General features: G+C 43.2%; 1 protein-coding gene and 1 long non-coding RNA gene across 23 annotated transcripts in view; one reads left to right on the forward strand and one right to left on the reverse strand.

Annotated features, from left to right (window-relative positions):
* DTNA (dystrobrevin alpha) overlaps positions 1 to 20915 on the forward strand; it is a gene marked incomplete at its 5' end in the record, with an annotated part of 293426 nt that overhangs the window by 205581 nt on the left and 66930 nt on the right. For all 22 annotated transcript variants that reach the window (XR_014795374.1, XR_014795375.1, XM_084888339.1 and 19 more), the window contains 4 exons: positions 3325 to 3538; positions 15524 to 15609; positions 19354 to 19508; positions 20375 to 20480. Coding sequence is in view for 20 of the 22 variants with exons in the window: in XM_084888339.1 (XP_084744465.1) it covers positions 3325 to 3538; positions 15524 to 15609; positions 19354 to 19508; positions 20375 to 20480 (561 nt within the window). The remainder of the gene's footprint in view (positions 1 to 3324; positions 3539 to 15523; positions 15610 to 19353; positions 19509 to 20374; positions 20481 to 20915) is intronic.
* On the reverse strand, positions 4407 to 7071 carry LOC311624761. Its single transcript, XR_014795384.1, has 3 exons — positions 6548 to 7071; positions 5846 to 6298; positions 4407 to 5610 (listed from the first exon to the last, which is right to left on the reverse strand). It is a non-coding gene; the product is annotated as an uncharacterized lncRNA (long non-coding RNA).

Genomic DNA, 20915 nt, shown 5'->3' on the forward strand with positions numbered 1-20915 from the left:
ATGTTAGTGTAAAGTGTATATAGTCATATGGATGAGGAAACCCCACTTCCGGTTGCCTATACCTAATAGCAGGTGCTTTATGATGGACAGTTAGAGCTTGAGAGCTAGTAGTGAAATGTGTGCAGTGCCATCTAGTGGTATATCATCATTCTAGCATACCTAGATGTCCTCATTTTCTAAAATGCTCAACAGACTTTAAAACAGACCCTTTACTAACTGCCTAATGACTCTTGACTTAGCACATTTGTTCCTCCTCAACTCAGCAGAAGAGTTGTGATACTTACCTTTCTCAATGATAATTAGTAGCTATTGAACTATGCTTATTGTGCATGAAATACTGTATAAAATGCTTTTCTTGTACTTCTGGCCCCTTCACAGCCATTACCTAATCCAGCAAGTCACAGAATTTCTAGTTACCTGTTTGTGTGACTGTGACTCATCCCTGTGTCCCCTTCAGACTCGGTCCCCCGAGGCAGGAGCCACATCTGCATTGTTTGCCATTGAATCCCTAGGCCCTACTTGGGGCCTGGCACATAACTGTGAAGCCTCATTTTACTTTCATGTATAATTATCTGGTCTAACAGCCATAATTACTATTTCCTTTCTCCTTATATGGAGACTTTAAATGTGAAAGCCCAAATATAGATCATACTTATTTTTAGTAACGTTCACATGATTTCTAGATATTTTATGTGTCCATATTATTATTTCCTAGGTTGCATGCCCTATCCAAACAATTTGTAAGCATCACCCCATTTATTTTTCCCCCCATTTTATTCTATATCGTAACCATCTGAGGGTAGATGCTTTTGCCAGCCCCACTTTGCCAAGATGAAGACTCAGAAAAGTCAAGTAACATAAAACATGATTTACCTGGGATGCAAACCAAGGCTTTTGTGATTCTGTGTGACTATATCGTATTGCCTCTTTAGCGGTCACATGCACATTCACTGTTGAGTCATTGCCTTGTCATGTGTTTACTTAGCCAATAGATAGGTATTAAGCTCCTGTGGTGTGTGAGGCTGGGGGCAGATGGAGTCTCCTCCTGTGCAACATGCAGTTGCAGATGACAGACAGACAACCAGCTGGCCTGCACAGAGTCCACTAAATAATGGGGAGAACAGGGTCCCAAGGTGGCACGCAGGAGGGTGCAAAACCTAGAGGTGAGAGATCCAGACAAGCATCCTTGAAGAAGTGGTGTTGACACTCAGGCATAGATAAGACATAGATGAGAAGAAAGTGGGGCCAGGTCTGAAAGAACTTCACAACCCATGTTAAAGAGTTTCAATTTAATGGGAAGTTATTAAAGGAGTTGACACAACATACAAGTGACAGGTCAGATATGCAGTTCAGAAATGCCACCCTGGCTACAGTGTTTAGAATGAATTGGAGTGGACAGAGAATGAAGATGAAGGAATTGACTTAGTCAATGAGATAATGGTGATAACTTTGGGTGGTGGGAATAAGAGCCTGTGGAAATGGAGGGCAGTCATTGATTGCATACAAGATATGAGGATCCAGGAATGAAATCCAGATTCTAGCTGGGGTGAGGGAAGAACGTAGGGGCTGAGGCCATTCATCAAGGGAGGGAACCCCAGAGAAAGTGGGCTTGGCAGAGAGGAGATTAGTGTAGGCTTGGCACCCAAAGGCTGAAGTTCCTGAGGGACCCCCCCCCCCAAGGGACCCCCCCCCCCAGTGTCTATGGATGTGCTGGCTGCTTCCATGGACTCCTATGATTCCACCCCTGGGAATCCTGGGAGCCTCTCTGTGTCCTACAAAGACTCTCCAGGAGAAACCTAAGCATCCAGATGCCCTCCATCTCCCAGCAGCCATTTCTCCTTCTTGGCCTGTAGTCATCTCCCTCCATTCATGTGCCTCTTCTCCAGTGCCTGTTTCACAGGACCCATAGTCAGGAAGAAGATAGTAACCTACTTCCCTTGGTGGCCTGAGTACAGATACCAATCAGGACACAGGCCAGGTCCCCTCATCGCTGCTCTTCTTGTGTCCTGAACCTACACATCTCCCCAAGGACTGGATCCAGAGGCTCTATAGATCAAATGTGTAGGGAATAGTGGTAGAAATCCCAGCTTTTTTTTTTCCTCAAAAAATAAATAAATTCAACTTATAAATGCTATTATTTTTTAGTACCTTGCTTGTTAAAGTGAAAATTTTTACAAATAACATCAAAAAATACAAATAATTTCCTTGTGTGATATACAGAGAATTTTGTAAATTTAAAAACCCATGAATCTGAATTTATCCAAACTTAACATTAAAGTAATTCATTTGAAAAGTGATTTGTGTTCCTGTGTCAGAATCCAGAGATCTGCAGGGGGGGGGGGGGGGAATTTATATGAACTTACTTTATTCATTTGTTCATGTATAATGTATTGTGTCTATGTACTATTTAAAGGAACACAATATCCACTTCATAAATTAGGAAGTGAGGCTGTGAGTCTTCAAAGCTAAGAGTGTAAACACTTGTAGAAGAGCCAAATTTGCACCTAGGTCTTCGGACTCCAAGTCCATTACTCTGGACTCCAAGTCGAGGAGCTCAATAGGTGTCAGTTTTGTGTCTTTAATCACAGTGTCAGAAATTAGGAAAGCTGTAGGAGACTAAAACTTGGTAATGTACATTTCTCAGGAACTGGAACTGTACTTCCTTGAGAAAGACAACGTTTATTTTCAAATGCAAAAGTGTAACGAAAAGTGAATCCAGAATGTGGTGAAATTGTGGTGAAACTGGAACTCTCATACATTCTTAATGGGAATGTAAGATAGTGCAACTACTTTGAAAAACACTTTGGGAGATTTTCAAAAATTAAACATACACCTACTATACAGCATAGCCATTCATTTCTAAGTACTTACCAAGAGTACTGGGAGCTTGTGTCTGTACAAAGTTTTGTACGTGATTGTGCATATCAACTTTATTCCTTATCACCAGAACAACCCAAAAGTCCATCAGCAGGTGAGTTGACAACCAAATTGTGATATATCCCTCTAATAGAATACTATTCGGCAACAAAAAGGAACAAACTACTAATGCAACCAACATCTTGGATGACTCTCAAAATGGTTACACTAGTACAAGTATCCAGACTACCCCCCACAAAAAAACAACAACAAGAGTACACACTGGATGATTTCAGATATATAGAATTCTAGAAAATCATGTCAGAAAGCAGATCTGTGGCTTGGGACAGATTTCAAAAGAGACTTTTGGGGATGATGGATGTATTACCTTGATTGTGGTGATGGTTTCTGGGATGTCATAACAAGACTTCAGGGCTGACGAATTCCCTTTCCTTTACCTGTGTGCAGTGCACCTGGTGGACATCTGGAACGTCATAGAAGCTCTGCGGGAAAATGCACTCAACAACCTGGACCCCAACACGGAACTCAGCGTGTCTCGCCTGGAGGCTGTGCTCTCCACCATTTTTTACCAGCTCAACAAGCGGATGCCCACCACGCACCAGATCCACGTGGAGCAGTCCATCGGCCTCCTGCTCAACTTCCTGCTGGCGGCCTTTGACCCGTGAGTGTCTTTCAAATGGCAGTTGCGTTTTACTACCTGTTCCTCTTGTGCCTTCTTGGTCTTTATTGCAAATAACGTTTTCGAGTAACCAACCTACTGCTTATTTTGTCTTGATCAGATACTCATTTCAATCAAGTTTCTCTGTGTTTAACCTAAATGTTAGCTGCTGTGGAAAAGGCTAGAGAGTAAAACAGGAAATTGAGTACAATTGTATTTTATCTCCTGACCTATATTTAACTCATCCCAGGCTTTCTAGAAGCTTTGGACGCTTGAAAGTGTGTGATGGCGTGCCTGGGAAGCGATTTAATGAAGCATGCAGAGGGAGGGTGTTTTTCACTCTCTTTTTTGCAAATTGCCCAGGACAGTGTTTCTGAGGGGAAGTGACCAGGCCTTGGAGCAAACAGTGAGAGGTTGAAAGGGGTGTCTGGGCCAGCCCAGGGAGAGTAGCTATGACCTGCCTTCCATGGCCTGGCCGAGGACGGGCCACATAAAGCAGAGTGAAGCTATCCATGCACCACGATTGAAACCAGGCCTCATTATCTCATCATTTCCCCTCACGGAATCAGAGACTTCAGAGCTGCCTGAGATCTTACAGACGGCGCTTCCAAATCTCCCTTTTTACGGGTAAAGGAGCTGAAGCACAAAGAGACTGTCATTGTCCGGTCCTCAGCGTGGCAGTGGCAGGGGCAGGGCGGGTGCTTAGGTATTCAATGGCAGTGCTTTCTCCGAGGCGTAGTGGCAGCCTTGTGAGATATAAAAACTCCCCTGAATTACATGATCAGCCTGTAATTTCAAAGGGGTTCTTGTGAAAAGCCTCAGGCCTAGAGATCGTATCAACGCCTCCACGTTTGCTACTGGCTTTGACTATTAAAAAGGGAAATTACTAACTTGACCTTTCGGCAGTCACACTTTAAGACTCTCGGAAGAGTTTAGCCTCAGTCTCATTGTCTGGCCAATGCCCAGGAATAGGTAAGGCGGGCACAGGGGACGATCCAGCCAGGCTGCCATGGTTATGCCCCTGACTGACAAAAGTCCCCAGCTGTCCCTTTGCAACCCCGTGTGCTAACAGAAATGTTTGTGCTCAGTCTGACCAGGATGCATTGTTCTTTCTGAGATTCTTATGTTCTGAGAAATTCTCAAGTTGCAGTAAACAATTCTACAACCAGAAAGACTCTATGCACAGTCTGTACCGACCTCAGAGCTGATGTACTGCTTTGGGCTAATCACTATGGTAACCGAACAGGGCAGGTAGAGAGGCTGTGGTTCCACATGACAGATGGAAGAAAGGAACCAGGCCACGGAAGTCCTAGAAGGAGCGTTCCCATCCTGTCCCATTAGCAAGAGCAGGGCAGCTTTCAGGCTCACCAATCGAGTCTTTAAGGGACTTATTTGTTATTAGAGGCCCGATGCACAAAGATTCATGCAAGAATGGGCCTTCCTTCCCCTGGCTGCTGCTGGCAGCGCCTTTGCTCTGGCCAGAGCCACCTTTTTGCCTTCCTGCACTGCCAGAGGCCTGGAGCAGCTGGGATAGTGCGGAACGTCTGTGTCCTGCCCTGCTTCAGGCCACTCAGCGCCTGTGTATACATCTTGGTTGGGTTAATTTGCATACTCATTCCTGATTGGCTGGTGAGCATCGCAAAGGTACGGCCAATTAGCATGTTAACTCTTTTATTAGGTAGATAAGTGTAACAATCTTGTAAATAAAGAGGGAATATGCTAATTCATCCTCACATCATTGCAAAAATGGCAGCATCCACAGCCAATAAGTAAGGAATATGCTAATTGACTGCCAAACTCTAAAAGATGGTGGCACCTGTAGCCACAGAAGGTGGTGCCCAGTCCCCTTAGCACCACCAGGGCAGCAGGAGCACAGCAAGGCGGGCCCAGCCTTGCTGCATGCCTGCCTCCAGAGTCACTCAGCTCCCTCAGCACCCCAGCCACCCAGTCAGCCTGAGGTTCAGGCAAGACTCAGATGGCGGCTGCCCAGCCACCCAGGGCCAGCTGAGGCTTGTGCTACGGCAGCAGCAGCGGAGGTGTGATGGGAGCATCGCCTTCCTCTGATTGCTGGTCACCTTCCATTCTTTTTTTTTTTTTTTAATATATTTTATTGATTTTTCACAGAGTGGGAGAGGGATAGAGAGTTAGAAACATCGATGAGAGAGAATCGTCGATCAGCTGCCTCTTGCACACCCCCTACTGGGGATGTGCCCGCAACCAATGTACATGCCCTTGCCCGGAATCGAACCCGGGACCTTTCAGTCCCCAGGCCGACGCTCTATCCACTGAGCCAAACCGGTCCCGGCTCACCTTCCATTCTTAAGGGCTCCTGGACTATGAGAGGGGGAAAGCCAGGCTGAGGGACCCCCTTCCAGTGCATGAATTTTCATGCACCAGGCCTCTAGAGGAAAATATAAACAGAGTAATATAATTTCCTGCTAATGCTTGGAGTATTACTGGATCATTCATAAAGAATCAAAGCTAAAAAATAACTTGGGTCCACTCTATAAATATCAAAACAGGGGAAGATTAATGATAAGGAAGGGGGATTTAGTAAAATATATGGAACTTAAACTAATAGGCTTATATTTTTCACTTTTGTTTAGAAATATTGGGAAGATGATTTCAAAAAATAGAGCTGTAACTTTTTTTTTTTTTTTTAATAACGATGATACTGTGGCTGAATTATTTCAAGAATGATGAATGCTACGCTTAAGGATTATCCCTAGGTCAGGCACAGTTCACACAAATGTTCAAAAGAAACTTTTGGCCGAGACCGGTTTGGCTCAATGGATAGAGCGTCGGCTTGGGGACTGAAGGGTCCCGGGTTTGATTCCGGTCAAGGGCATGTACCTTGGTTGCCGGCACATCCCCAGTAGGGGGTGTGCAAGAGGCAGCTGATCGATGACTCTCTCTCATCGATGTTTCTAACTCTCTATCTCTCTCCCTTCCTCTCTGTACAAAATCAATAAAATATATTTAAAAAAAAAAAAAAGAAAGAAAGAAAGAAACTTTTGCTTGGTTCCTACTCTTCATGCAGATAGGAACGCCCCTGATCTCATGGAAGATGGCTAAACATATCTACGTGGAGAGGTCTCATGGTAGAGACACATTCACATAGGGGCCCCAGGCTAAAGGTACTTCTGCCTTCGATCCTTGAACAGAGCAGATGAGTATATGCCATTCTACTGATAATCAAATGTAAGACAATGTGAGATATAAGCTACCAGGAAGCACAGATATCTGAAAATTCAACTTACAAGTGAATATAAGAAGAGAAACAAGAATAAAATGAATGTTGATTCTATTTCTTATCATTGTAAACTCCTTTTTATCCAAATGAGATCCATATGGAAATCTGATGTCACCTTCTAACCACCTATCCCGTGAGCCACACATGTGATTATGAAGGAGCCCCTGTATTTTGGTCGTCATGAATGAGGCTGATACTAGAAGATCAAGGTTGTGCTGTTGCTATTATAGAATCACACATTTAAGAGATTTTCTTTTATTTGCTGTATTTAAATGAACAGATTAAGAAAAAAAAATTCACATAAAATCCATAGTAAAAGTTAGAGATACCTTAAGTACCTGAATAAAAAAGGAAAGACATTATACCAATGTAAATTCATGAAAATAAGAACTTGGATTCACAGAAATGGGGTCTTCATTTTCATGGTGCCTTAAAATTCACCAGACCTACCCAGTTGGACTCTGCCAAGAAAATGATCCGAAATGAGGAAAGGATCTCTTCGGAGTGTTCTAAGGACTTTTACTATTGTTCTTTTTTAGAAAATTGAAAGTACAAAAGAAAGATAACATGGCAGAAAAATAGATGAAAATAATTATTATTTCAACAGCTTTTTTGATGTATAATGGTTACCTTGAAACTAATTCTTAAAAGTGTGGCCTTTTTGAGTGGTAAGGTCTGAAGATCAGATACACAGTGGAGCCCTTCCCTCGTCGTGGCTGAGCTGCTCTCCCTTCCCCACCCCCCAGCTCCTTGCACGTGATTCTGCTCTTCTCTTTCAGCACATGTCTTACTGGTTGTCCGCCTGGCTCCCACAAGCTGCCTCAGAGTGGTACCAGGTCTTCTTTGTGCTCAGAGCACCTAGTACAATACGCAGCTCATAATGAATCGCCGGATGAATGAATGAATGAATGAAAATCAAAGAATGACTTTTCTTAGCTCTTGTCACACCGATTTCATTGTTTTCTAAGCTTGACTCCTCCTTGATCTCCGATATATTACCAAGACTAGTGAGTCCAAGTTGGCTCTGTCACCAAGATTCACACCCTCTATTTTAACTTCTGTTCCACAAGAGAGGAAAATCAAACATTCACAGTCATTAACGCACATGGTCCTGTTTTTACAAAAGATTTCAAAATATTTGTCTTGCTCTCTTCCTACTCCTGGGAAAGACTAACATCAATTTAGGGCGTTAACTTAATCTCATTTCAACTCAGGAGAATCTTTCTTGTCAGGTTAGTTCCTCGTAAAGTAGATTATGGGACCATGGCCTTGTTTTTAGCAAATGTTGATTTCACATATATTCAGCCGCTCAAAACTTGTAGTAGAACAATGGTAAATATTAAAAGGAATGGTGATTTTTCTACTCTCGGAGGTCCAGATACATTTTTCAGGCCAATTCTCTAATGATGATAAAATAATCATTGTAATAATAGCTAAGATGCCCTCCTCATTTGCTGTGTCCCAACCATCTTACTGATCTGGCACTATATTATCATAATTCTCCAGGGTGAGTAAGTGATGAAGCTGAGACAAGAGGTTAAATAATTTACAGGTTGCACAGCTGCATACTTGATGAGGTGAGTGTAGAGAAAAGTCAAAATCATTTTGTTTCAGGAAGCAGTTTAAGTTCATTTCTATTCATGCTTTCTGTTTCGTTTTTTAAAATGAGAATTAATAGACTTTTTCCCCGGGCTTCCCCTGCTTATTACAGGATATTATTATTACCCTCACATTTCTAGCCTTTTTCAGTGTGTGGTATTTAGACATGCTTGACAGAGTGTATGTGAAAGATATATTTGGACTTAACAAGTTACACATTGTAGATTTAGAGTCATTTTTATGACTGCCATCCAGAGCTCAGATCCGTAGTCTCTCAGAGAATATAGAATACAAAATCCTGGTCTTTTCCCCTCTGTTTGACATATGGCACCACGCTGAGCCATTTGAACATCCATTCCCACTGCTGACCGCCCTGCCCCCAACCCTCGACATGATGAAAGGAACCACAACACTATTAAGATGGATGGATGTGAAATAATTTTGGAATTCTTCCAAAATCCTTCTGCCTTTTGAATTTTAAAAATTATTCTGATGTTTAATGCAAGATGTGTTACAGAGAACACAGCCATTTCTCTGTGCAAAAAACAAAACATGTTGTTCACTTTTGAGGCAAAGGAAAAAGAGAAGAGTCATATGAAACCAAATGTTTGTGTGTTTTTTCTCCATTACCCATATGGCTAGAACTAAATATTTAAAATTGTGCTTACTTGGCTTTTCTATGCACATCTTAAATTTGAGATAGCCATAGAATTTTCTCATCTAAAATTTTGTTCTGGAAGAAAATACTTATGTTGCTAAAAATGGAATCACTGTCTGAAGGGTTTTTGCAGCTATAGACAAATTGAACATCTCCATGCCACTCCTCTTTCTGACTTATACTCTGGATGAGTAGCAGATGGGATTTCATGGGGGTAAGGGAGACAATGTCGACAGTATTGGCCCCTTCCATTCTGGAGAAACTTCTGGCAAACTCACCTGGCCCAGGGCTATGAGAGATTTTCTTCCCAGATAGTTTGCTAACCTCAGGGATGCCAGGGCCAAATGAGGGTTTTCTGTCTGTCCACATGTTAACTTCTCTACACCCAAAACAAGAGTTACATATGTGATCTAGCCAAAGTTATGTATGTGATCACTTCTAAATTCAAGGGATCACATGACTGTGCAATCTAATATTAAGGGCCATTAAAGTCAATGTTTGCAATTTTACACAAACACTTAGAATTTCTCAATATAAACTTAAGTGGTAAGTCAGAAAGCATATCCTATCTAATAAAGAGGGAATATGCTAATTGACCCTCACACCATCACAAAGATGGAGCCAATAAGGAAGGAATATGCTAACTGACTGCCCCGCCCTCAAAGATGGTGACACCCACAACCACAAGATGGTGGTGCCCAGTGCCCTCAGCCTCTCTGGGGTGCCTGCCTCCAGAGTCCCCCAGTTCTCTCAGCCTTCCACCTGTCCAAGCCAGCCTAAGGCGCAGGCAAGCCTCAGATGGGGCTGCCCAGCAACCCAGGGTTTCCTGAGGCTCAGGTAACCAAGACCGGCCGAGGCTTGCACTGCTGGCAGTGGCAGCAGCAGAGGTGTGATGGGGTGTTACCTTCCCGTGATCATTGGGTTGCCTCCTGCCCTGAGGGCTCCCAGACTGTGAGAGGCTGGGCTGAGGGATCCCCTCTCCAGTGCATAAATTTTCATTCACCAGGCTTCTAGTCTACACTAATAAAAGAGAAAAATACTAATTGACCATACCTTCGTTATGCCCACAGCCAATCAGAACAAGTATGCAAATTAACCCAACAAAGTGGGTGGTTAATTTGCATACGCTGAGGGAGGGAGGAGTGAAGACTGAAGACAGCTTAGAAGGAAGAGGGAAGAAAAGCGGAAAGCAAAGTGGCTGCCAGAGGGAAAGCGCTGGCAGCAGCGGCGGCCGCTTGCAGGAATCTTCCTGCAAAAGGGCTCCTACTATACATATAAAGAGCTTGCTATGTGCCAGGTACTAGGATAGGCTGGGAATTAGAGATAAATAGGATGAGCTCCCTGCACTTTGTGAAAGTGTGTGTTATTAACACTAACTGGTGTTCATTTTTCTCTCCAATAGGCTGTGAGTAAATATCCCCAACCACTTAAGCATTGTCACTTCATTTCTATGGAGTCGCTAAATGAGTGATCCATATGAACCAATCATTCCCAGGAGAGAAGCCAGAGGAGGATGTGGTGGTGCAGGTTGAGTGTTGTGCCTTTACTTATCAAAAATGCTTACCAAATGTTTCTCTAAAACATATTGGCAGAAGACAAGCTTCTAATTTTAGTGCTTCTGATTTTGAACAGGTTGGAGAAATAATTCTTCCAACCTGTTAAAAAAAAGACTCAGTCAGAATTCAAATCTCACTTTCACGGGCGTGAAATTTATCATGGGACTCTTTAACTTCTACTTGGAGAAACTCTCCCAGCCATTTGGAGAAAAGGTACATTCTGTTGTGAGCTCGGCCCAGCATCCCAGACCTAGCCTTCTCTATTTGTTGTTTTTCCTTCTTGTCAAAGTAGATTTTCCCACCCAGACAACTTTCCCCTGAAGGTAATGTGTTCTTAGTTCAAAGAAATCAGCTTTTCTCTGTAAACTCATGTAATCTCAGCATAATGACTGACTCACTTTTTATTAGGATGAGTTCAATATTTTTAAGACATACACGCTACAGCCGAAACCGGTTTGGCTCAGTGGTAGAGCATCAATCTGCAGACTGAAAGGTCCCAGGTTCGATTCCGGTCAAGGGCATGTACATTGGTTGCGGGCACATTCCTGGTAGGGGGTGTGCAAGAGGCAGCTGGGTCGATGTTTCTCTCTCATCGACATTTCTAGCTCTCTATCTCTCTCCCTTCCTCTCTGTAAAAAAATCAATAAAATATATTTAAAAAAAAAAAAAAGACATACACGCTACAAATCTCCATATAGTAACCCAAGGGTGTGTGCTTTTTTTATTTCCATTGCCAATCAATTTCCCCTCAGTTTGTACCTTTGATAATTTTCTGGTTCTTTTAAATACCCTTTTAGGTATTACTTAAATACCAACATAACCATATAATTGGGTGTTTATTGACATCAAGCTAAAATAGGAAAGGAAAGTTTGCATCAGCAAAATCTTCAAGGCAATTAGCTTATAAATGGGACATATCCCATTATGCCAAAAAGACAAATAGTGTGTGTGGGGGCGGTGGGAGGGTGGAGAGAGTAAAGTATGCTTTATCCATTGTGTTCTCACTCTGCATGGAAAAAAATATATACATTAAAATAAGTAAAATCTTTACATTAAAAGTAAAATTATTCTTTTAATAATAAATGACAGGCTAATAGTAACTATCTGTTTTAAGCTTCCGCTGTATCTTCTATGCTATTAAAATGTCAGCTGCACTAAAGCTTTAATTTACAAAGAGAAGCTACATGGTCCCGTCATCGATCACTGATTCCCAATGAAGTGCAGGACCTCAGGAACATCCGGTTCTGTGACGTCTTTCTCGGGTGGTCATGGGACTGCATGTGAAATGCAAGGCAGGCTGCCATCATGTTTCACCAAGACCAGAGAAGAGCATCAACTTCTCCGGAGTTCTTCCCGGGCTTGCCCATTCGGAGGCTGTCTGGCCTGCAACGTTAGAGACAACCTGTGTCTTTCCTCCGCCATACACTCTGGCAAGGTTGCTTCCCAAGTTGTGGGCCGTCAGCCAACACCCCACATGTTGGGTTTTCCCGCTTCACTCCTGGAGGCTTTGCACGGACTGACTCACTTTGGGACAATAGGCTGCTTTCCTGCCCATTTGCACACGACTCCTGAAAGCTTCCTGTTATCCATCCTCATGAGCTTGACGGGGTTTTCACTGACTGTTCCCGAGTCAAATGGTCCCGATGAAGGACCATTTCTAATGAGAGTAGTTCCTACATTTCCCCACTAGGGATGGAGCCAGCTTCTCTCTGCTTCTCGCTCCTTTATTTAATGCCAGTTCTTTTTGCACACAAAAGTAGGGACCTTGATCCCAAGATGACAGGAAAGAGTAGCCTTTGCTATGGAATCTTGTCAATGACCTTTGGGAAATCTCCCTCTCCCCTCCCAAACCCTTGCCTTCAGTCTGTTACATCTACTGAAAATGTTCAGAAAGGAAAGGAAGGACCCATCTGTATGTAAAGTCTTTGGTGCCCCCATTCACCATTGTGGAGTCAGTCGTTTCCACTCACTCCTCCAACTCATTAAAGCCGTGGTCGGCAAACTGCGGTTCACGAGCCACATGCGCCTCTTTGGCCCCTTGAGTGTGGCTCTTCCACAAAATACCACTGCCTGGGCGAGTCTATTTTGAAGAAGTGGCGTTAGAAGAAGTTAAAGTTTAAAAATTTGGCTCTCAAAACAAATTTCAATCCTTGTACTGTTGATACTTGGCTCTGTTGACTAATGAGTTTGCCGACCACTGCCTTAGAGGGTTACCAGTGGTCTGAATGCAGCCACCTCTGAATTCTTCCTGATAGGGGTCACATTTGCAATCTGGCACAGCAGCTTGCATGACAATACATTCCAGTGGGCTAATTTCACCCTTGAGTTCCTGCAGTACTCTCATTGAGCTGCCCTCCACTTGGTGATTTATCTAGATTTATTGTATCAATGTGGCAGAATAGCTCTGGTATAACCACTGTTGGGTTTAATAGCATTAAACTTGCATTTCCAGGAACAGTACAGGACTGGAAATCTCCCTATATCTTCTTCATTAAAAGCTAAGGTTTAAGAAATCTCTCGTGAACTCTCATTTCATCCTTTGGAGATTGCTGTTCCAACATCATCTGGGGTCTATTCTCTTTCTTGAGTTAAATTGTTCGCTCCGAATCACTGAAAGAAACTCATGTTGCTCTTAAAGTCTCACTTACAATGCTGTTCAATTTCTTTGCATTTTGAAGATGACTTTATTACTCCTATCCTTCCTCACTGGGTAGACTTTCCTGTTCTCATTATTTGAGCCATGTTTCAGTTTAGGAAAATAATTATTTCATAAAATAAAAATTTTTATATTTCTAGTTATTCATGCAATTGGGAATGCAGGCGACATGGAATAATTTTTAATGGGGTGGTTTTTTACAAAATGATTGCATTTTTATTATAGCTGCCTGCTCTAAAAGTAGTAAACAATATAATGAGTGGCCATTCAAAATTCTACCAGATTTATTGTATCAATGTGGCAGAATAGTTAATATGAGAAACTTATTGTTCAGTGACACTGTGTGAGACAAAGTGCAAGACACTGAAATTCACCCAACTCAGAAGGCAGTCCTGCCCTCAAGGTCTCTCAGTGTGGAGTTGAGTCACTTGCATATATGCAAATAAACAAGTCAAGGTCGCAAGGAGTAGGTCCCACATAACAGGAAAAGTGCAGGGGATAGCCGTTGCCTCCACATCCAGGAGGAGAGGAATAAAACTATTGTCAGAGCAGAGTGAATGAAGCTGGTGAGCTGGGTCTTGATGAATGGGTGGGAGAGTCCTGGAAAGGGCAGAGGCCTTAAACGGGGACTGTAGTGTGCACTGCAACAGAAATGGCAGCCAACAAGACTGGAGAAGACTGGAAAAGCTAAAACCAAATCCTTAGGCAAACAGAGCAAGAAGAGTTTTAAATAATGAAATAACATGGCTGACTTTGTGATAGGAGCCTTCAAACAGGATATTTAAGAGGTTATTACAGTGTTAAAGCAAAAGCTGCTGGAAGAAATGGCAGTGGGAATGGGAAGAATAGAATGAGTTCAATAGACAGTGAAAAGATATATTTGAATCCCTTCAACATGTGTTCGGGTGTTAGTAAGTTTAGGAAGAGCAAGAAGTCAAGGCTGACCCCCATCCCAGGATTCACTGGGTAACTGGGAACACGGGGATTCTAACCATCAGAAGGGCTGGAGAGGAAAGAGCAAGTTAGTAATAGGATTAGCTCGACTATTATGGGGAAGCTCTGTAAAGATGAGTTATATTTTGAACACACTTGGTTTGAAGTGGAGTATCCAAGTGAAGATTCCCACTGAGTAAATACGTAGTGTTGTGGTCAGGCTTAGAAATATAAATATCACTAGCAGAGGGTTCAGTCAGTTTTGCATTCTGGCTAGGTGTTTTCCAGGCACTCTTGCTAAGACTGACAGCAACAACGATGAATAACAAATGATCTCATTCTAAAGTCTAGTAAGGAACAAAGACACAACTATTTATTATTCCTTATTTTCCTAATATGTCAGCTATAGGGATCTTATTAGTAGAAATGATTCATTCTATATACTATTCCCTTGTCAATGTACACTTGACTTACCTTTCAACCACATTATTATTTTAAGTAACTTTCGGTCATTCTTAAGAGTAACAACGATCAAAGCAGTGAATCACTAATTCTGTATGATACACTTTCTGATTCTAAGGACATAAGAATAAAGAGTTTATTCCAGCTAGAAAATCATTACCTGGGGTATTATACTTCTTACAGTATGCCCTTTGTATCACACTTTGTGAAGGGCAAGTTAGTTATACTTCATAAGTCAATGAAGATTTGGCAGTTGTGTTGTCATTTAAGTAGAAGGAGAACCAGTCAAACAGAGCTCTTACTTTTGTCCCTTTAAAACACCAGCTCACTTTAAAAAGTTGGTGGATCAATCTAAGTACAGTTGGCTTGTGGGGAAGGAATGTTCATTGTGGGGGGAGGAGGGGGGATGTGTGATTAAAAAATCCTCATATTAATAGTTACCCTAACAAAAGTCAGGACTTCACTGACAGGAAAAAAAATCGGGAGCAGTGTTTAAATAAATTGCAGAAATTTTAGAATTGTCATTCATAAAACTATTTTGTGAAACTCATGTTCTGTGACTTTAATCCATACTTAAACAGTACATACCCTTCTGGCCGGCTACCAGTCCATGCTTTGAACAGTTGCCATATACAAAGAATAACTTGAAGAGTCTGCCGGCTCTTGAAAGAAGAAAACATTTAGTAGACAGTTTTTTGGAAATGTGTGTTGACTTGTATTCACAACCTTTGCTAAAATGGATTGTTCACATAATGCATCAACTGTCCTTTGAGTTCTACAGAACAGAAAATGTCAAACCTTGTTACTGGAAGTTCTCCAAATGACATCTTTTTTTTTTTCTTTTCTTTTCTTTTCTATTATCATGAAACAGGGAAGGCCATGGCAAAATTTCAGTATTTGCTGTCAAAATGGCTTTAGCCACATTGTGTGGAGGGAAGATCATGGACAAATTAAGATGTAAGTTGCTCTTCGTGTTTCTCTTCGCTTCTCTCTCCCCATACCACATTTCCCTCTTCCTCAGTCCTGCTATGACTCCTGCTCACCTGTGACTTTCCTCATGCTGTGATTGTTGTTTGAAATATGTTCTTTTTTAAATTATATTTTTATTGATTTCAGAGAGGAAGGGAGAGAGAGAGAGAGAGAGAGAGAGAGAGAGAGAGAGAGAGAGAGAGAGAGAGAGAGATCGGTGATGAGAGAGAAACATTGATCAACTGCCTCCTGCACAACACACACTGGGGATTGAGCCCGCAATCCATGCATGTGCCCTGACCATGGAATCAAACAGTGACCTCCTAATTCATAGGTCACTTATTTTCCTAATATGTCAGCTATAGGGTGCTCAATCACTGAGCCGCACTGGCCAGGCTGAAATATGACCTTTATTGATCTTCACTGATCTTTAGATTTTGTCATAGAAATATTTTTGTATTAGATAAATATTAATGAAAGGCATGTGTTCCTTCTATTTACAGTTATTATTATTGATAACTTGTTGAGTGTTACCAACTAGACTTTGTGATAATAAAGTAAGATTTTTTTTTTAAGTTTATTGTACTGCCCTACAGACAAGTCCATCATTATAAGGACTTGGAGGACCGCCTTCCTTTTTTTAGGTATTCCAAAGCCGAAGCTCCCGGTATGTTTCTTCATTCTCAGCCAGTGCTTTTCAAATCACTCCAACCGTGCCAAAGTAAACATTTCCAGAGCAGGGGGCATGGTAATTGTGTAGAGACACTGTAGACTGAGAGTTAACCGGATGCCAGTCAAAGCATGATAGCCTCAGTACATGGAGTGATTATGGGGCTTTTATGTACCTTTGTCACTAATATGTAGAGTTTTAAACCAACAGAACAGTGGGGGTGTTTTGGTTGGTTGATTTGTTGTAGGTAAAGAAGCTGAGACTCAGAGAGTTAAAGTAAATCACATACTTTAAGTGAAATGGCAGCAGATGTGAAGCCTGACTATTTCCCCTTTACCAGTGGGATGTTTAGAATTACCTGGAATGCTTTTTAAAACATGGATTTCCGGTCCCACTCCCAGAATTCCTGATTCAGTGAGCTAGGGTGGAGGTGTGGGGGCAAGAATTTTCATATATAGCCCGGTTTAAAATGAGGGACATGCTGCCATTGAAAAGAAAAACAAACAAACCCTCTCCCTTGCACTAAATACCATGAGTTTATGTCACAACGTTGAGTAAGAGAACGCTGTGATTGGAACTAGGAGGCCCAGGTCGTAAGCCCATCTGTATGACTACTGCTTTATTGAGTTGCCCGGTGGAAGTTGCTTCACTTCTTTAGTCCTCAGCTTCCTGTCTGCCCTAAATTTGGGGGGGTTAGATACCATGGGATCCTCCTGGCTGCATCATCTGTGACTCACAGCCTCTTCTGAATGTGGCCTCTTGCTCCTGGAAGCACCCGGAGGGGCTGACTGAAGGAAGACACAGAAATGAGTCCTTCGTTCCTTTGGAATTCCCCCACACTTTCCCCAAGGCAGGGAGGGTCATGTCATTGCGTCAGCAGATAAGTGGAAGGTCCATGACCTCACACTCCCCTCACTTCCAGAACCCTCCTTTCGTGGAATGTCCAAATGGAGGCAACATCCAGAGAAGCCCTCAGAGGCAGGCGTTACAAAGGCCAGTTTAGTTCTCTTTAGTTAGCCTGAGAGATGCAGGAAATTTAAAACTATCTGTGCCAAGACTTGACTGAGGGATAATAGCAAGGTGGCAGAACCAATGTTGTTGTTGTTCTTTAAAAAAAAAAAAAAAAAAAAAAAAAAAACAGTGTCCGTGTGATTAGACACTGTGGGGCCCCTCTTGGGAAGAGACAGAAAAATACCTGGGTCCCTTTGGGATGTCCCCCACTTGCTCGAAGGCAGAGCTGTGCCGTCCAGGAGACATTTCCTCCGGGTGAGCAGAAGAGAACGGTTAGCACAGGAGCCAGAACTGCGGGGGTCTTGCCTGCTGACCTCAGGTCACCATTGGCCACTCATGCTGAGGACATCAGACACATGGGTGTTTTTCAGACTAACCATTTCCAAACACTTACTCAATGCCATGCCAACAGGCACCTGGGTGAAAGGGTTACATGTTAAAGTAAGTTTGAGGAAAGCTGGAGAGAGTGGTTTTCCACAGTTCGGCACTCACAGCCCTTCATTAACCGGGTTGGTCCTGGGCCATCAAGGACCCTGGTGTTTTCCATGTTTCCACTCAGCTCTCCTCGGTGGCTCCTCGGGGACAAGTGGGTATGGCAGGAGTAATTGGCTACAAATAAATTAGGAATTGTAAATAGCCAAACAAGTAGAAAACCCACAGATGATATAAAGCTGTTTTGAAATCAGCTTTTACATGCATCCAAAGGGACAGCCAACCCAAGGTTGCAGCACAGTTTCCAGTGCTCAGGGCCACTGGGAACCAGCCAACAATGCAGGGTATGCACTGTGCATCTGCAGGCAGCCCAGAGTGCGGGCACCCTCTGCAGTTCTAGGATTCAGCAACCTAAACAAACTGACCTGATACAGTCCCACTGTCAAATTGGTTTTGCTCTGATTATAGCCTGTTGTTTTGTTTGTTTGTTTGTTTGTTGTTTGTTTGCGTTGTTCTGTGGCCTGTTGTTTTAGTGAGATGGAGCGCTTATTTGTATTTCTGCTCGGGGCTTCTGGGTAATCCTAAAGACCTTATGGGATTCTGAACCCAATGCTGTGAGCCTGGGATGCCAAGTGCTGTTCTAGAGCTGCCGGGAAGCATGTTTTGTTTTCTTGAAAAGACCAGTATTATGTCAAGCACCAGGCACTGTGTATTTGTTGAGCTTTTATTGGGGGGTTTAAGTCTCCCCTCACTTCCAGAACCCTCCTTTCGTGGAATGTCCCCCATGCCTATCCAAGGTCACTAGCCTGCCTTGAATTCTTCAAGTGTCTCCCCAGCATCTTCTAGACTCAGTCTGCACTCCCTCGTGGAGCTTTGGAGGCGCTCCCTGTCTCCCCCTCACCTCCTCCCAGGCGCCATGTGGCTCCTGACACAGTGAGCTACTTGCCGATGGTTGAGTGCCTCATGCCTGAGCACGCTCCTCCGCGTCCTGACCTGGCTTCCTAAGCCTGGCGACCCCCTAATTGTCCTCTACGCCAGCCGGCTGAGCGCTCGCCTCTGTGAGGAAACCTTCCCTGACCCACTCCGCCCTCTGGGAGCCCCCTCTCTGAGTCCCGCACACCTACTATTCCCACCTTCACACCACCCTGCTCTCTCTCTCTCTCTTTCTTTTTCTCTCCCTCCCCCTTCCACTCTCTCTAGAAAATCAATAGGAAAAAAAAACCCCTCAAGTGAGGATTAACAAAAAAAAAGTTAGTTACATTAAAAAAAAAAACACACAATCAGCATATTTCTCACATATACAAAATTGTCTGCCTTGAGTTATATATGAGTTAATAACTGACCAAAATAACAATGTTATATGCTCTGTCTTATCAAAATATGCTAATCTTATTCTAATTACTAATTAAAGCTATGTGCCAGTATCATCTACAAAAAGGCACCAAAGAAAACGCCCTGCCAGAAATATTTCAGCATAAAAAAAAAATAGATTTTCTATTATTCTTTCATGCACATCATTTATTGTGCCACATTTGTGTTATTTGAAACAGATACGTTGAACTGAAACAGTGGGGAATGTTTCCGTGAAGAATAAGTACCTTCCCTTCTTCTCCCATCAGATATTTTCTCAATGATCTCTGACTCCAGCGGGGTGATGGTCTATGGACGCTACGACCAGTTCCTGCGGGAAGTCCTCAAACTGCCCACGGCAGTGTTCGAAGGGCCCTCGTTCGGCTACACGGAGCAGTCAGCCAGGTCCTGCTTCTCTCAGCAGGTAGGAAAGAACATGTGTCAGGAAGCATCTTCCAAACAGTAGCTGCTCTCCTCCTGTGTGTCACTCCAGGCAGCGCTCAGACAAGTGATAACCCGTAGCCTGCCTTCCAGCCTCTGACAAATGGCCTGTGAATCGGGCACTAAACTTCACACACCTGCATCCTAGTGACAGGTGATGTCTACTGACCACCAGCCAGGCACCATGCTAAGCTGTTTACTTACGTTGTTGAATATAATCTTACAACAAGTCTCCAGATCATTATCATTGCCCTATCAAAAGGGCTGAAATGTCCCTCTGCCTCATATGAAGCACATATCTGACGCACCACCTGGTTTCACCAATGTTTGTCAAAGAAGACGAAAAAGTATGGCTCTTGTCATGTCGCTGTATGGGAGGCCCAAAAGATGAGAGACTCGGCTACCTGAATCTCCCAGGACCCGGGACATTGAGGGCTCTGAGGGAGTTTTTACCTGAGGTTGCTACCTGTTAGCCTGGGGAGCCACTTGGTGAGCACATGCAGGAGACGGGGGTGGCACTGTGGCAGGTGCCATGACCCACAACTGGGTGGCATCTGATGGAAATGTCCCTCACCTGGAAAAGCAGTGCTCCCAGAATGGTTTTTCTCTGTGTGAGCATCTTGCCCCGGCCTCAGTGGAGATCATTCAGTTGTGTGTATACGTGTAAAACACACTCTGTGTTTAAAGTTCTGCCGAACTTAGTCTCAAGTTCAGTTTCTTCAGACGTTGATGGCTCCTTGAACTTCCCGTTCCATCCCAAAGGAGAGCTGCAGAGCACCTGAATTAAGCGTATTCTCTGTTCACAATTACTGTGTTGTGGTTTCTTACTGTGTTTTGCTTTTTATGCAGAAAAAGGTCACGTTAAACGGTTTCTTGGATACGCTCATGTCAGACCCTCCCCCGCAGTGTCTGGTCTGGCTGCCCCTTCTGCATCGACTGGCGAATGTAGAGAATGGTGAGTCGTCACTGCTGAGCGCAGGCAGGCTTTTTGACCATTGAAATTAGCCGATCAACCCTATGGTTATTAAGGTCATGGTTTTAGGGAGATGGATTTTGTTGTTCCAAGCTTTGTTTAGGATGCAGCTAACCAGTCTCCCTGATCTTTAACAAGGCCCTAGGGGTGCACGGCCAAGTTAAGATGGTCAGTGCAAAAAGCTCGTGTCATCTCCCTGTGTACCCCGCAGTTACAGGTCAGATGTGGCTTAAAGATTTCTCCAGGGGGGGAAAAAAAGATTTCTCTGATACAACAGAGAAATCTCAGTAATGAACGTGATCTTTTCTATTATTTGTTTAGGTCTGGATTTCCAATATTGGTTTATCTTGGCATTGACTATGTCTTCCTAGGCACTGGGCCAGGAACAGGTGGAGGAGAAGGGAAAAAATTGGATGA

This window comes from Pipistrellus hanaki (assembly GCF_964339955.1).
Source record: "Pipistrellus hanaki genome assembly, chromosome: 6".
Classification (NCBI taxonomy): Eukaryota; Metazoa; Chordata; class Mammalia; order Chiroptera; family Vespertilionidae; genus Pipistrellus; species Pipistrellus hanaki.